The following is a 15,205-nucleotide window of genomic DNA, read 5'->3' as shown; positions in this document are numbered from 1 at the left end:
GAGCTTGACTCTGAGGGACTTAAAGAAGCAGAAAGAAGAATAGAATTGAAGTAATGGAGAAGTGCCAGAATTTCTTGGCTCCCAGTTTAGTGTTTTGTTTTTGTTTTTGTTTTCTATATAAGATAGGGACGGGGTTGTAATTACTCATATTAATTCTTCAATGTCAAAAGGTTGTTTCTTTTCTTAAATTCCCCTGTACTATGGGGTATCCTCATAACCTCCATAGATAATAGGACTAGTCTTTCTGTTCTCATCTATATTCTGTCCTTAAGAGATTTTATCTATTCTTTTGTTTTTGACTTTCAAACAATGTTGCAAACTCCATCTGCCTTTTCTGTTTTAACCTCCATTTCTTGTATTTCTTTTCATAAGTTATTGAAACATGGTCTTATCTCTGATTTTCACCATCACATTTTTTTTGTGTATGCATGCTTATAGCACTGACTAGATTGAAATATCCTAGAAGATATGCCTCCCAGAATTCTTATTAATTTGAATTTTCATCGTTATCCCTTTACTTAGCTACCATATATGAAATTTTGAATTATTATTTACTTTCCTCTTTCCATTTCCAAGGTCCTGTTTCTTAAATATACCCATTTTTCTCTAAGCTAGATCAAGTATTTTTATTCATTCTCAATGAAACAATCTGAGTACCTTAATCTCACACTGTCACAGATGATTTCCAAGTTTCTTGCTAGTTTTTACAATGCACAGTTTTATTTAGTATTCTATATATAAATATATTTTTGTCTGCCACTACTAAAAAGTAGGGACAGCTAGGTGGTTCATTTTGATAGTCAGGCCTGGAAATGGAAGATTCTGGGTTAAGATCTGACTTCTGACACTTCCTATCTATATGACCCTAGACAAGTCACTTAACCCATTTGTCCTTTCCATTCTTCTGCCTTGAAACCAATACTTAGTATTAATTTTAAGAGAGAAAGTATGGGGTTTTTCTGTTTTGTTTTTAATAAAAAGGACTTTAGATTGCCCAACCTAACTTCAGTTATAGGTGAGTGAGCAGAGACCAAGAGAAATTAGCTTGTCTAAAATATAACCATGGCAATGGCATAACTAGAACTGAAGTCTTATGATTCTATTGTTTGTTTTTTTCCCTCCTAATTGTTGCTTGTCCTCCACAGTAACTGTGTCACTCTTCTAGAGACTCTTAATGGGTACTTATACTCTGCACAGTGTTAAGTGCTGATTTAAGGTTGAAGGATATCCTGATTTTTCTAGTAAATTTTATATAATTTTTAGTTAATTTTAATATTTATAACTATAATCTTGCTTTTACCTTTTTGGTACCATAACTTCAGGGAGAATATTGAGACATGTCCTTGCTTGAGCAAATAATATTTATAGGGTCATATATCATTTAAAAATGTATACATCCGTAGCTGATTTTTTTTTTTTGCAGAGAAAGTTTTTGACAACAAAAACTGTATTGTGCATAGTATGTAACATATCAGTGAAGTGTACCAGAAATTGCCTGTGATTGTTACCTATAGTCTAATAATTAATGTTATACTATTTAGTTAACTCCGAGAGTCTTAGTTAACTGAAACTTTCCCAGTGCACTTATGGAAACATAGATTGATATAGTAAAATAAAAGAGTTAACATTTTATAATTTTAAAATATTTACTACACTATTACTTTAAACCACTACTATGGACCTTTATGTTGTCACAAATCGTTTTATGTTTTCCAGTGATCCTGATAATAAAATTATACCTGCTGCAGCTTTGGTATCAGATCATCCTAAAGCTTCTTCATCAATAGCAATTAGTGCACTAATGGAAGAAAAGGTAAATTTTACTTAAGTAACAGAGTTTTTAAGCTATTCAGATTTTTAAAATAGTAATACTGTTTGACATTTTGGTTTTTTGCTATTTTGTCTCCCTTCTTGATTTTCCACAAGGGCTATCAGGTACCTGTACTTGGAACCCCTTCTTTGCTTGGGCAGTCCCTTTTGCATGGACAGTTGATACCTACAACTGGTGAGTAATAGAATAGAACATTAGTTTGAAACCATTTTTGAAAAACTTTTTTTAGCCTTGCTTGATATGTACTTCATTATTTATCTATTCAAAAGGTCCAGTAAGAATAAATGCTGCTCGTTCTGCTGGTGGTAGACCTGGTTGGGAACCGTAAGTATATTTGCAAAAGAAAAGTCTTATTCTCGAATTAAGTAATTGAACATATGCACTTAACTAACTTATTTGTTGAATGTTCATTATAAATGTTTAATTTGATCCAGTTTATTATAAACAAAATTAAATTTTATTAGATCTCATTGATTTAGAATAAATTGTTCCCTTATCTAAGTAAATTGTTATTTGGCATGCTAAATATACAATTTTACTAATTTGTGAATTTTCAAATTGTCATTAGATGTGTTAATTGTCGAGATCTTAGAGCTGCTTTAGTATAAGAATCTTTGGTAGAAGGGGCAGCTGGGTAGCTCAGTGGATTGAGAGCAGGGCCTAGAGATGGGAGGTCCTAGGTTCAAATCTGGCCTCAGACACTTCCCAGCTGTGTGACCCTGGGCAAGTCACTTGACCCCCATTACCTAGCCCTTACCACTCTTCTGCCTTGGAACCAATACACAGTATTATTTCCAAGATGGAAGGGTTTAAAATAAAAAAAAAAAGAGTCTTTGGTAGAAAGAGAATTGAATCAGGACCCAAAATACCTCAATTCCAGTCCTAGCTATGTTGCTAATGAGATGTAATGATTCTGATCAAGTCAGTTCCTCTTTCTGGGCCTCTGTTATCTCATCTATAAAATGAGGAGATTGAACTAGAAGACCTCAAAGGTCCCTTTCAGCATAAACTGACTTTCTTCCCATTCTTCATACATGAAACTCAGTCTCATCTCTGTTCTTTCTCATGGTGTATCTCTCTCCTGCCCTTTATTAATTTTCTTCAAGACTCACCTTAAATGCTGCCATTTACACAATGCCATTTCTGATCTTCTTAGCCAATAATAATGCTTTTTGTCTCCCCCTAAAACCTTGTGGTCTTACTTGTATATTTTGCATATATGTATACTTATTGCCTTCCCCATATAGAGGTTGCAAGTTCCTTGAAAGGAAGGATTGTTTCACTTGTCTTTGTACCCAGTTCTGGTACATAATGTGTTAATAAACACTTTATTGATGAATTGAATTAATATGTTAAACTGTCACAATTACTTATAAGCACTTGTTTTTCCCAAGTAGGCCAAATACTTTCCCTGTTTTAATTACACTAACAAAACTGGGTTTGCCAAGTATATTAATAGCATAAAGAAATCTGTTCAATTCTGAATGAGTGGGATCCAAAGTAAATACTAAAATCTAAAGAATGGTTTTTGTTTTTAATTCCTAAAAACAGAATCCTATGCTCTTCCCCCCTAAGTGAATATGAACTAGTTATGACTTGGGATTTTTTTCTTTAGAAGCATAAATCGAGGACGACATCATGGTGAACGCTCACAGAGAACTCAAGGCCCATCACTACCAGCGACACCAGTCTTTGTACCTGTGCCACCACCTCCTTTGTATCCACCACCTCCCCACACACTTCCTCTCCCTCCAGGTGTTCCACCACCTCAGTTCCCTCCTCAATTTCCACCTGGGCAACCACCACCTGCTGGCTACAGTGTCCCTCCTCCAGGTTTCCCTCCAGCACCTACAAATTTATCAACACCTTGGGTATCAACAGCAGTACAAACAGCTCATTCAAATACTATCCCAACAACACAAGCTCCACCCTTATCCAGGGAAGAGTTCTACAGAGAGCAAAGACGACTAAAAGAGGAGTAAGTAATTTGCAGTTATGTATGTGTGTATGTAATTTTTCCCCCATTTTAATGATGATTTGTATATATTATTAAATGGGTGCTTGTGGAAACATTTTCCAATGTACTCTTTAGAAAAAGGTAAACCACAAAAAGATTTAAAATAAGGTATCTAAGAAACCTACCTAGGGATTCCTATTGACTGTTTTTAAATGGAAAACTTTACTATTTCATTCATTTTCTTCATGATCTAATTATATTTGTCTTGTTAGTTCTTACACAATTTTTTATTAACACTTACTCTTTAACTTTATTTTACTAGGGAAAAGAAAAAGTCCAAACTAGATGAGTTTACAAATGATTTTGCTAAGGAATTGATGGAATACAAAAAGATTCAAAAGGAGCGTAGGCGCTCATTTTCAAGGTTAGTGTTTTGTAAGCCTTCATGATAGAATAAAAAGTAATCTAGCAGGACACAAGATAGGAGATACTAAAATAATGGGACTGGATATTCAAAGAAATATCTAAATACGATATTGTACTTTTGTCTTTAAAATTCAGTCTAGATTGATAGAAATAGAAAACTAACATTTCTTGTTGTTTGTTGATTCACTTACATTTTTCTATGTAAATCTTATTTTCCAGAATAAGAGATTTTGGGAATTAAGTTACTCTTCCATAGAGTTGTTCCCTGTAGAAGTTGAATATATATGGTGAAACAGATTAAATTTTTTGAGCAATATTTCAATATGAGGTTATGCCTTTTTTGCTGGAACATTAACCTGAGTAATTATGAAGCTACAGTATACTGTAGATTGTTTTATTAGTAGCAAAGCAGAATTAGCATTTTCCTTAAAGTTTATTTAAAGGAATTTTATCTTTAAGATTTATAATTCATTGTGATTTTTTTAATTCTTTTTGCTTTATTATTGGACAAAGTATTATTTTAAAAAACATTCAATTTAGGCACATCACAGCATGTTATATGTTAGAGCACTACACTCAGGTATTTGGTTGGAATTCGCCTTTATTTCTATGAATCCACCCTTGTGTGCTCATCACCAGTAGAGGTCACTATCTCCTTAGATACATTAAAACATGACAGTTACAGAAAAAGAAAAGTGAAAAGAAGATAGGTATTATAACTAAAGAAGGCTGTATCTGATTTGTATTCTTCAATCTTGGGTTTTATTTTGTTTTGTTTTCAGGTCTAAATCACCATATAGTGGCTCCTCCTATTCAAGAAGTTCATATACCTATTCTAAATCAAGATCTGGTTCCTCACGTTCCCGTTCCTATTCTCGATCCTTTAGTCGTTCACACTCTCGTTCTTATTCACGATCCCCTCCATATCCCCGAAGAGGCAGAGGGAAAAGTCGAAATTATCGTTCAAGATCCAGATCTCATGGATATCACCGCTCCAGATCTAGGTCACCCCCATATCGACGATATCATTCACGATCAAGATCACCTCCAGTTTTTAGGGGACAATCTCCTAATAAACGAAATGTACCTCAAGGAGAAACAGAACGTGAATATTTTAATAGATACCGAGAAGTCCCACCACCTTATGATATAAAAGCTTACTATGGTAGGAATGTTGACTTTAGAGACCCATTTGAAAAAGAACGTTACAGAGAATGGGAAAGAAATTACAGAGAGTGGTATGAAAAATATTACAAGGGTTATGCTGCTGGAGCACAACCTAGACCTCCAGCAAATAGGGAGAACTTTTCTCCAGAGAGATTTGGACCACTGGGCAACAGAAGAGAGAATTCTCCCTTTGCTCGAGGTCGCAGAGAAGATTATTCTGGTGTACAAGGTCACCGCAGTCGCAACATAGGTAGCAATTACCCAGAAAAGCTTTCAGCAAGAGATGGTCACACCATGAAGGATAGTGCCAAGTCAAAAGAGAAGGAGAGTGAAAATCCACCAGGAGATGGAAAGGGAAACAAACATAAGAAACACCGAAAGAGAAGAAAGGGAGAAGAAAATGAAGGATTTCCTAACACAGAGTTGCTAGAGAGTTCTAGAAAACAAAGAGAACCTGTAGGTGGGGAAGATATTAAAACAGACTCCTTGTTCATTCTCCCCAGTAGAGATGATGCCACCCCTGTTAGAGATGAACCAATGGAGGCAGAGTCAATAACTTTTAAACCTTTATCAGAAAAGGAGAAGAAAGAAAAAGACAAACCAAAAGCAAAAGGCGACAAGACTAAACGTAAAAATGAAGGGACTACTGGTTCAAAAAAAGAGAGCACTGCAAAACCTGTTAAAGCATCCCAGGAGAAAACAGATCTAGAACGTGAAAAATCTCCAAGATCTGAACCACCATCCAAAAAAGCCAAAGAGGAGGTGCCAAAGACAGAAAGTACTAAATCCTCCTCCCAGAAAGATGAAAAGACCATTAGTACACCCAGAAAAACTCACCCTAAGGTGACGAAAGAACATCAAGAAACAAAATCCATCAAGGAGGAAAAGGTTAAAAAAGAATATTCAAAAGATGCCAAACAAGAAAAGCTAGCTAACAAGGAGGAAAAGTCAAAAAAGACTAATGAGAAAAGTAAGCCAGCTGATGCCAAGCCAGAAAAAAGAAAAAGAAAAGCTGAAGAAAAGGGTGTTGATAAAGAACATGAGATTTTGTCGTTGAAAAGCTCTAAACCAGAAGTTGCTGAAATGATGAAGCCATCACCAAAGCGGAAAATTGAGCCAGATGCTGAGAAAACAGATAGGACACCAGAAAAAGACAAAGCTGTGTTAACTGCCCCAGCCAAAAAAATTAAGCTCAACAGAGAAACAGGAAAAAAAATTGGAAGTGGAGAAAACCTGCCCAATGCAAAAGAACTCACTGAAAAATTGGAGCCAACATCCAGTAAAATCAAACAAGAAAAAGTTAAAGGAAAAGTAAGAAGAAAAGTAACAGCCACTGAAGGATCTAGCTCAACTCTTGTGGATTATACCAGGTAATTTTTTTCCCCTTCACTATAGTTCTATAATACAATTCAATCTCATTTATAATAATTCTAATATTGAATTGCTGTAATTTGGACTTGGTTCACTTTTTTAAAAACCTTAACCTTCTGTCTTAGTATCAGTTCTAAGACAGATAAGTGGTAAGGGCTAGATATGGTTAAGTGACTTGCCTAGGGTCTTACTGGGAAGTGTCTGAGGTCAGATTTGAAGCCAGATGGATCCTCCTGAGTAGGCCTGGCTCTGTATCTGCTGTGCTGGCTCATGTCCATGTTTTCTGGGGAAGTGGATTTGCTAAGAAAAAAAAGATTTTAGGAAAAAATATGAACTTTTAGAAGCATGTTCTCATAAAGTTCATTTATACATCTGTTGAATGCATATATTTTACCAATCAATAACTTAATATCTTGATTCCATGTAGCATATGAGCGACAACATTATGGAAAAAAGATTTTTCTGCTTCATCCTAGAGGACAGAATCAGGACCAATGGGTGAAAGCTTACAGGGAGGCCGACCTTGGCTCAATATAGAGTAAAACTTCATGACAGATTTAGTCAAAAGTAGAATGCGCTTTTTAAAAAAATAGTAATTTCTCTAATTATGAAGGTGCTTAAGTGGAACTCATCAGGAATGTTGGGAGCTTATCAGTCAGAAAGTAGGGGCTGCATTTCCAATGGGATATGAGAAACATTACTCAGCATTCATTTTTAGAAATATACCCTTTGTTAATTTTTTAATTCTTGTTAAATCATCATCTAAATAATTCATCTAACTCAGTTGTCATCAAAATGTGTTGTGGGGAACCTCAGGAATCCCTGAAACCCTTTTAGGAAGAGATCATAAAGGCAAAACTATTTTCATAACTATAATAAGATGTTATAATGATAAGTATATAGTAAATATCAATAGCTTCCCATAAAAGCCCTTTGTGGAGGGACTGGATTGGTGGGGTAGTCAATTTTTTTTTAACCCTTACCTTCTGTCTTTGAATTGAAATTCTCAGAGAGAATAGTAAGGGCTAGACAATTGAGATTGAGTGACTTGCCTAAGGGCACACAACTAGGAAATTTCTGAGGTCATATTTGTACCCCAAGGTGTTTCTGACTCCAGGCCTGGCAACTCTATTCACTGTGCCTAGATACCCCTTCAGCAATCATTTTTAAGAGTATGAATGGGTCTGGAGACCAAAAATTTGAGAATCGCTGCTCTAAGTGTTAACTTCTAGTCAACATTTTTAGGCTAATTTGAATTCCTTAGTATAACTTAGTAAAAACTGTAGTTCTTTGACTATCTTGCAATTCAGTCTTTGATAATAATTTACTAATTATAATTGGGCTTTCCCCATTTTGTCTGAATTAGTGAGATTAAACTGAATTAAATGAACATTAAGATAATTCAGAATTCATGCTACACTATTCTCCTTAACATTTCTTGAGTTGCTATATATAATCCATGCTTGTCCCTAATTTTCAATTAAAAAGGAAAAAGATAATTGATTTATAGGTTGTAGAGATTGGAAGAAAGCTATTGAGAATTAAGGTATGGCATAGTGCCTGCTACTCTTTGCTTATGGTTGAGGCAGCAACAGATAACTTGGTTTGGTTCATCAAGCTTATGTTATATAGCCTGTGTTCACATGCATATAAACTACCAGTTACCTAGTAATTAAAGCTTTTCTTGCTTATTGTGATTCATTGATACCTTAGAAAGCAAGATTTTAGGAGGATCAATATTAAAGGGAGTAGTTTAGTTCCCTGGAAAATGTTATACATGTAATTATCACAACAGGGTTTCATGGATGTCATCAGATTTTTATTTTGTATTTGTATTTTTGTGAATACTGTATTGGTCTGGCAAGATTAGGTATCCATTACCATTACTGAGGCCTGTCTGCCCATAGTTGCCTAATATAAAAACAGGTACTATATTGATATTCATTTAATGGGATCCTGCCAGTCATAATAAAGACTAAGGGTATAGCCTAGTCCACCTCAGAACTGGAGTAAGCAGTGAAACAGCTCATTCCACTGAGGAAGAAAAAAGTCTCTCTGTTCTGGAGCTGAACATTAGACCAGGATAAACTTAAACATTTTTAAGTAAAAGTTGATATTTCAGTGGACCTATTTTAATGAAAATTAATTGGTTTGTGAAAATATTTAAATTTTATACCCTAATTAATGTTTTTATTTCTTTTAGTACCAGCTCTACTGGAGGTAGCCCTGTAAGGAAGTGTGAAGAAAAAACAGACACAAAACGAACTGTCATTAAGACCATGGAAGAATATAATAATGATAATACAGCTCCCGCTGAAGATGTTATTATTATGATTCAGGTTCCTCAATCAAAGTGGGACAAAGATGACTTTGAATCTGAAGAGGAAGACATTAAATCTACACAAGCTTTGTCAAGTGTAGGAAAGCCTGCTAGTGTTATAAAAAATGTTAGCACTAAGCCATCAAATCCTGTTAAACTTATTGAAAAAGAAAGCGAGCCATCAGAGAAAATTCAGAAACCCACAAAAGAAGTAAGCCACGAAGGTGTACAGCATGAGGCCAAAAGTTCCAAAACTTGTTCATCCAGTGATAAAGGAAAAACCAAAGATCGGGATCATTCTGTGTCAGATAAGGAAAACTCTGAAAAAAGGAAAAGCAGCATTCAGACAGAAAAAGATACTACTGTAGATCGTATAAGTGAACAAGGAAACTTTAAAAGTCTTTCTCAATCTTCCAAAGACAGTAGAACTTCAGATAAACATGATTCTGGGCGTGGTTCCTCAAGTAAAGACTTTACACCTAATAGAGACAAAAAAATAGACTATGATAACAGAGATCACTCTGGTTCCAAACGGAGAGATGAAAGGAGTGACTTAACAAGAAGAAAAGATTCTCCTTCTCGAACTAAATTAGAATCTTCATTGGGTCAGAAAAATAAACTGAAGGATGAGAGGACAGATTTACCTAAAAAGGGAGTTGGAGAGTCAAAAAGAGGCAACTCTAGTCCTTCAAAGGATAGGAGACCATATGATCATAAAGCTGCTCATGATTCCAAACGTTCAAATGATGACAATAAGTCTGTGGACAAAAATCCAGTTAAAGAAAGAGAAAAGCATATATCAGAAACAAAGAACAATAAAGAGAAAGAGTTAAGTGGAAATAAATTATTTTGTAAGCATAGCTCACCAGATACACAAATTGAAAAAGAGCATGTTACTACAGGGCAAAATGATAAGACTGTTGTCAAACCTAAGCCCCAGTTAAGTCATTCCTCTCGACTTTCTTCAGACTTAACAAGAGAAACTGATGAGGCTGCTTTTGTACCAGACTATAATGAAAGTGACAGTGAGAGTAATGTGTCTGCAAAAGAGGAAGAAACTTTGGGGAAAAATCCTAAGGAACTGAAAGAAAAGGTGGCAGAGAAAGCTAAAGAGACCCTGGAGACAACAGTAGTTGGCCAAATAGGTATAAGAAGTCAGAGTCAAAGTAGTCCTAGTGTTAGCCGAAGTCGCAGTCATAGCCCTTCTGGAAGCCAAACACGAAGCCACAGCAGCAGTGCTAGCTCAGCAGAAAGTCAGGATAGCAAGAAGAAGAAAAAGAAAAAGGAAAAAAAGAAGCACAAGAAACATAAAAAACATAAGAAACATAAGAAACACACAGGCACTGAGTTAGAATTGGAAAAGAGCCAAAAACACAAGCATAAGAAGAAAAAATCCAAGAAAAGCAAAGATAAAGAAAAGGAGAAGGAAAAGGATGACCAAAAAGTTAAATCTGTCACTGTATAAAAAATGACAGATTAAAAAATTGACTTAATTACTAAGTCATCTGTATTAAATTTTGTTATAATGTAAACAGATTCAAGCTTTGTAAATAATGACATGGAAGACCCTGTGCTGCACTTAAAATATTGCTGCTTGATTATTTGATTTTTACATCAGAGCTTTATAACACGAACTTTTTGTACAGAATTGTGAGTTGTGACCATGTAACATGAGAGGTTTTGCCTGGGGCATCTTATTTTTAACCACCATTAATTAGTTTGGGTGGAGTTTACTGTACTGTGAAATTTTCACATTTGGATTTTTTTTAATTGCCTGGCAGAAAAAGCTGGTATCCGTTCTAAAATATCAGCAGAATGATTTGCAGAATTCATTACAGCCCTGTTATGTCACTTTTTGATTACAATAAAAGTTTTCAGTAAACTTTTCAATTGTGTTGTATTTGCATAAAGCAATCTCAAAAAGTACCCTTGAGTCTATGGTATAGATTCTTTTCATTAGTTTCAGGGTTGTAGTCAATATTTTTCTTGAATGTGCATTATTCTTTTAGTAGTTAAATGCAAGTAGGAAAACAAAAAAGCAAAACTTTTATGACTACAAAGTAATCTTAATTCCATCTTTCAGGAGAGACTAAACTTTGTTGTGAATTCAGAACATCTGCCATGTTTGTATAGCTTTTTAACTACTTTTCATATAGAAAGAGTTATTCAACTCTTGCTTCATTCTACTCAGTTATTTTATTGTGTTTAGTCTTCATAATATCACCATTGACATGACTATATTGACAAGATTCTTCTTTTTAATCTGATTAGAAGAAATCAGGCCTTTCTCTACCCAAAGTTCAGTAAAAATAAAATTGTTTTAATGAAGTTTTAGTTCCAGTCATAAGGTACATTACCATGGATAAAGAGTAAAAAAGTGTACCTTGTGTTTAAATTTAATTGCATCTTTATCTGAAATGAAATCTTAGATAATAATCTAATACTAGTAATGGGGCAACTCAGGGGTCATTTGACTTTTTCAAAACTTCAGCAAAAGATCTATGATTTCTTTGGTGTGGCATTCCTTTGCCAACAAATTGTAGCCCTTCCATACCCAAGTGTAATTTTCATGAATTGCTGTGACCAATACTCTTGGCAATGAAGCACTCTGAAAACTGGACTGGAACAAACAAACCTTCATAAGATCCAAAACAGGATTCAAAAGGATGGTCAGAATTTGGAAAAGTTTTATTCCAGGTGGAGAAAACAGTATGATAAAGAGGAGAGTGAATTTGGAATAAATAGTTTATGCCAGGGTAGAAAATGAGAGGTAGAAGTTTAGCCAATAGGATGAGGAATTCTGGGATTCAAACAATTCTAAGTCAAAGAGGTATATAGGAGGAGGAGGAGGGCTGTTCTCATTCCTTTTCTGAATCCTGGCAAACATGGAGAGAGATCATATATACATAGCAGCAGCCAGCTTGAAAATTGTTTTAAAGAGTACTGGGATTTTAGATTGCTCTTGGTTGTATTTATGATGGAAAAATGTTTATCAGAAAACTTTAAGCAGTACTTTGTTCAAGAGACAAATTTTAAAGCTTATCAGGCAGGTGGTTTAATATGACCACAAGGACCTTGATCTTTCCCACTTTCCCCATTACTACCTTTTCCCCTTTAATTCTACAAGTACCAAGCACAGATCATTAATATTCTCCACTAAACCTCCAAGTTTACAATAACTACTCTTTGGATCTGGCAATTTATAGGATCATAAGTTTAAAACTAGGATGGATCACAAAAGTTATTTCATCCAATCCCCCTAGTTTTGCAGATTAGGAAAATTCCAGCCCAAAGAGGTTAAATGAATTGCCCATATATACACATGGGTAGTACTAGTAGCAATCTAGGGATTTGAACTGAAGTCATCTTACTCTAAATAAAGCATCATTTACATTATGCCATGTTGCCTTCCATGACTAGAACTGAATTTGAAGTCCTGAATCCACTTAATGGATTCCACATATTTTCTAGCCCTTCCTATCTTAGCCACAAAAATAATGTAAGAGAAGTTAAAAGACTTTATTAAAATCTGGGTATACATGTATTTACATATAGCATTTCTTTGATCCATCTAATAACCTTGTTTTTAAAAATCAAGTTACTTTAGTACAACCTGTTCTCAGATATTTTTTCCAATTATATGTAAAAAGGCTTAACAAGTTTTTTAAATTTTAAGATCCAAATTCCTTCCTTCCCTCTCCCCCTCTGAGATGACAAATGATTTTATATAGATTTATCCATGTGTAGTCATGCAAAGCTATGTTAATCATGTGAAAGGAAAAAAAATATGCTTTGATCAGCATTCAGATTCCATCAATTCTTTTTTTGGTGGTGGATAGCATTTTTTATCATGTGTCTTGGGTTGTATTGCTGAGAAGAGCTAAGTCGTTCATAGTTGATCATTGTACAATATTAATGTTACTGTGTACAGTGTTCTGATTCTGCTCACTTTGCACCAGTTCATGTAAGTCTTTACATGATTTTCTGAAAGCATCCTTGCTAGTTTTTTAAAGTATGATAATATTACATTACAATCATCTCCAACTTCCTCAGCCATTCCCCAACTTATGGGTGTCCCCTCAATTTTTAATTCTTTGCAAAGTCCTTACCATTTAAAAAATATCTCTGGGACACAGACCCAGTAGTACTGTTGTTGTGTCAAAGAATATGCAAAGATTTTTATCACTTTAGGAATAGTTTCAAATTGCTTTCTAGCATGGTTGGATCAATTACCAATCTGAAAGGTGTGAGATAGTACCTGAGAATTGTTTAAATTTGCATTTCTCTAATCACTAGTAATTTAGAACTTTCATATAACTATAACTTATTTCTTCATCTTAAAACTCTTCATATCTTTTAACCATTTGCCAGTTCGGAAGTGACTTCTATTCTTACAAATTTGACTTCATTCTCATATGTTTGAGATACTTGCTGTAAAAAAATTCCCAACTTTCTGCTTTCCTATTCATTTTGGCTGTATTTGTTGTTTGTGCAAAAACTTTTAAATTTAATATAATCAAAATTATCCATTTCACATCTTGTAATACTCTCCCTTGCTTGGTCATAAATTATTCCTTTATCCAAAGATCTAATAAGCAAACTATTCCATGCTCCTCATAATTTACTTAATGGTATCACCCTTTAAGTCTAATGTAAACTGAAACATAACCTAGTTTCTCCCAAGCAATTTTCCAAGCAGTTTTTGTCAGATAGTGAGTTCTTGTCCCAAAATTATGAATCATTGCAATTATCAAACTGGATTCCTACAGTCATTTACTGCTCATTTTTTGTGTACTTGTATTCCACTGATTCAACACTATTTCTTAGCCAATTCCAGATTGTTTTGACAATTATCACTTTATAATACATATTGACATCTAGTATAGTTAGGCCATCTTCACATTTTTTTATTAGTTCCCCTTGCTAGTCATGACTTTTTTTTTTTCAAATGAATTTTATTTTTTTCTAGCTCTATAGAATATTTTTTGGTAATTTGATTAGTATGTCCCTGAGTAAATAAATTAGGTAGAATTATTATAATGGCTCAGCCTACCCATGAACAATTACTGTTTTCCCAATTATTTAGATCTATTTGTATGAAGTGTTTTATAATTATGTTGTTATAGTTCCTAGATTTGTCTTGGCAATAGACTCCCTAATCTATATTGGCTACAGTTATTTTAAGTGGAATTTCTCTTTTTATCTCTTGCTGATTTTGCTGATGATTTGTGTGGGTTTCTTTTATATCTTGCAACTTTGCTAAAGTGTAATTTACTTCAATTACTTTTTTAGTTGATTCTCTAGGAATCTCTATACCATCATGTCATCTGCAAAGAATGATGATAGTCTTGTTTCCTCATTGCCTATTCTAATTCCTTCCATTTCTTTTTCTACTCTTACTGCTATAGCTAGAATTTCTAGTACAACACTAAATAATAGGTGATAATATGCATCTTTGCTTTGTCCCTGATCGTATTGGTAAAACTAGCTTATGCCCATTCCAAATAATGCTTGCTGATGGTTTTAAAGATATACTACCTATTTTAAGGCAAGATCCATTTATTTCTATGCTTTCTAGTGTTTTTAATAGGAATGAGCATTTTATTTTGTCAAAAGCTTTTTCTATATTAAGTTAGTCATATGACTTCTGTTGGTTTTGTTAGTGATGTGGTCATTTAATGCTGATAATTTTCCTACTATTGAGCCAACCCCTGCATTGCTGGCATAAATCTCACCTAGTCCTAGTTTATGATCTTTGTGATATATCATATAATCTGTTCTTTTTTACATGTTCATTAACTACCACTTTAGTAATACATTCTCTAGAACCCTTCAAGGGAAAGAAGTTGAGCACATTAGTTTGTAGGTTGCAAGTTTCATTGAAAATCAGAACATCCCCTCTTATCAATTCTGTGGCATCTACCCTTTCTCTTATCATTTGACAGGTCCAGCACTAATATCTATCAGTCTATCTGGGCCTCATGACTTGAACTTATCAAAAGTATCTAGGAGACAGCTGGGTAGCTCAGTGGAGAGTCAGGCCTAGAGGTGGGAGGTCTTGGGTTCAAATCTGGCCTCAGACACTTCTCAGCTGTGTGTCCCTGGGCAAGTCACTTGACCCCCATTGCCTAGC

The 15,205-nt window shown here is 34.5% G+C and overlaps 1 protein-coding gene across 12 annotated transcripts in view; it reads left to right on the top strand.

Annotated features, from left to right (window-relative positions):
* The window catches only part of RBBP6 (RB binding protein 6, ubiquitin ligase), a 38,283-nt gene extending 27,321 nt beyond the window's left edge, over positions 1-10,962 (top strand). For 10 of the 12 annotated variants that reach the window (XM_056805857.1, XM_007499049.3, XM_056805856.1 and 7 more), the window contains 7 exons: positions 1,717-1,813; positions 1,927-2,005; positions 2,101-2,155; positions 3,447-3,809; positions 4,111-4,212; positions 4,997-6,751; positions 8,956-10,962. In XM_056805857.1, coding sequence (XP_056661835.1) covers positions 1,717-1,813; positions 1,927-2,005; positions 2,101-2,155; positions 3,447-3,809; positions 4,111-4,212; positions 4,997-6,751; positions 8,956-10,537 — 4,033 coding nt within the window. In that variant the 3' untranslated portion in view covers positions 10,538-10,962. The remainder of the gene's footprint in view (positions 1-1,716; positions 1,814-1,926; positions 2,006-2,100; positions 2,156-3,446; positions 3,810-4,110; positions 4,213-4,996; positions 6,752-8,955) is intronic. The other 2 variants (XM_007499051.3, XM_007499054.3) reach the window with 1 other exon arrangement.
* Positions 10,963-15,205: the final 4,243 nt, after the last annotated feature.

The sequence above is a fragment of the Monodelphis domestica genome, chromosome 7 (assembly GCF_027887165.1).
Source record: "Monodelphis domestica isolate mMonDom1 chromosome 7, mMonDom1.pri, whole genome shotgun sequence".
NCBI classification, from domain to species: domain Eukaryota; kingdom Metazoa; phylum Chordata; class Mammalia; order Didelphimorphia; family Didelphidae; genus Monodelphis; species Monodelphis domestica.
This window is presented reverse-complemented; position numbering and strand designations above follow the sequence as displayed.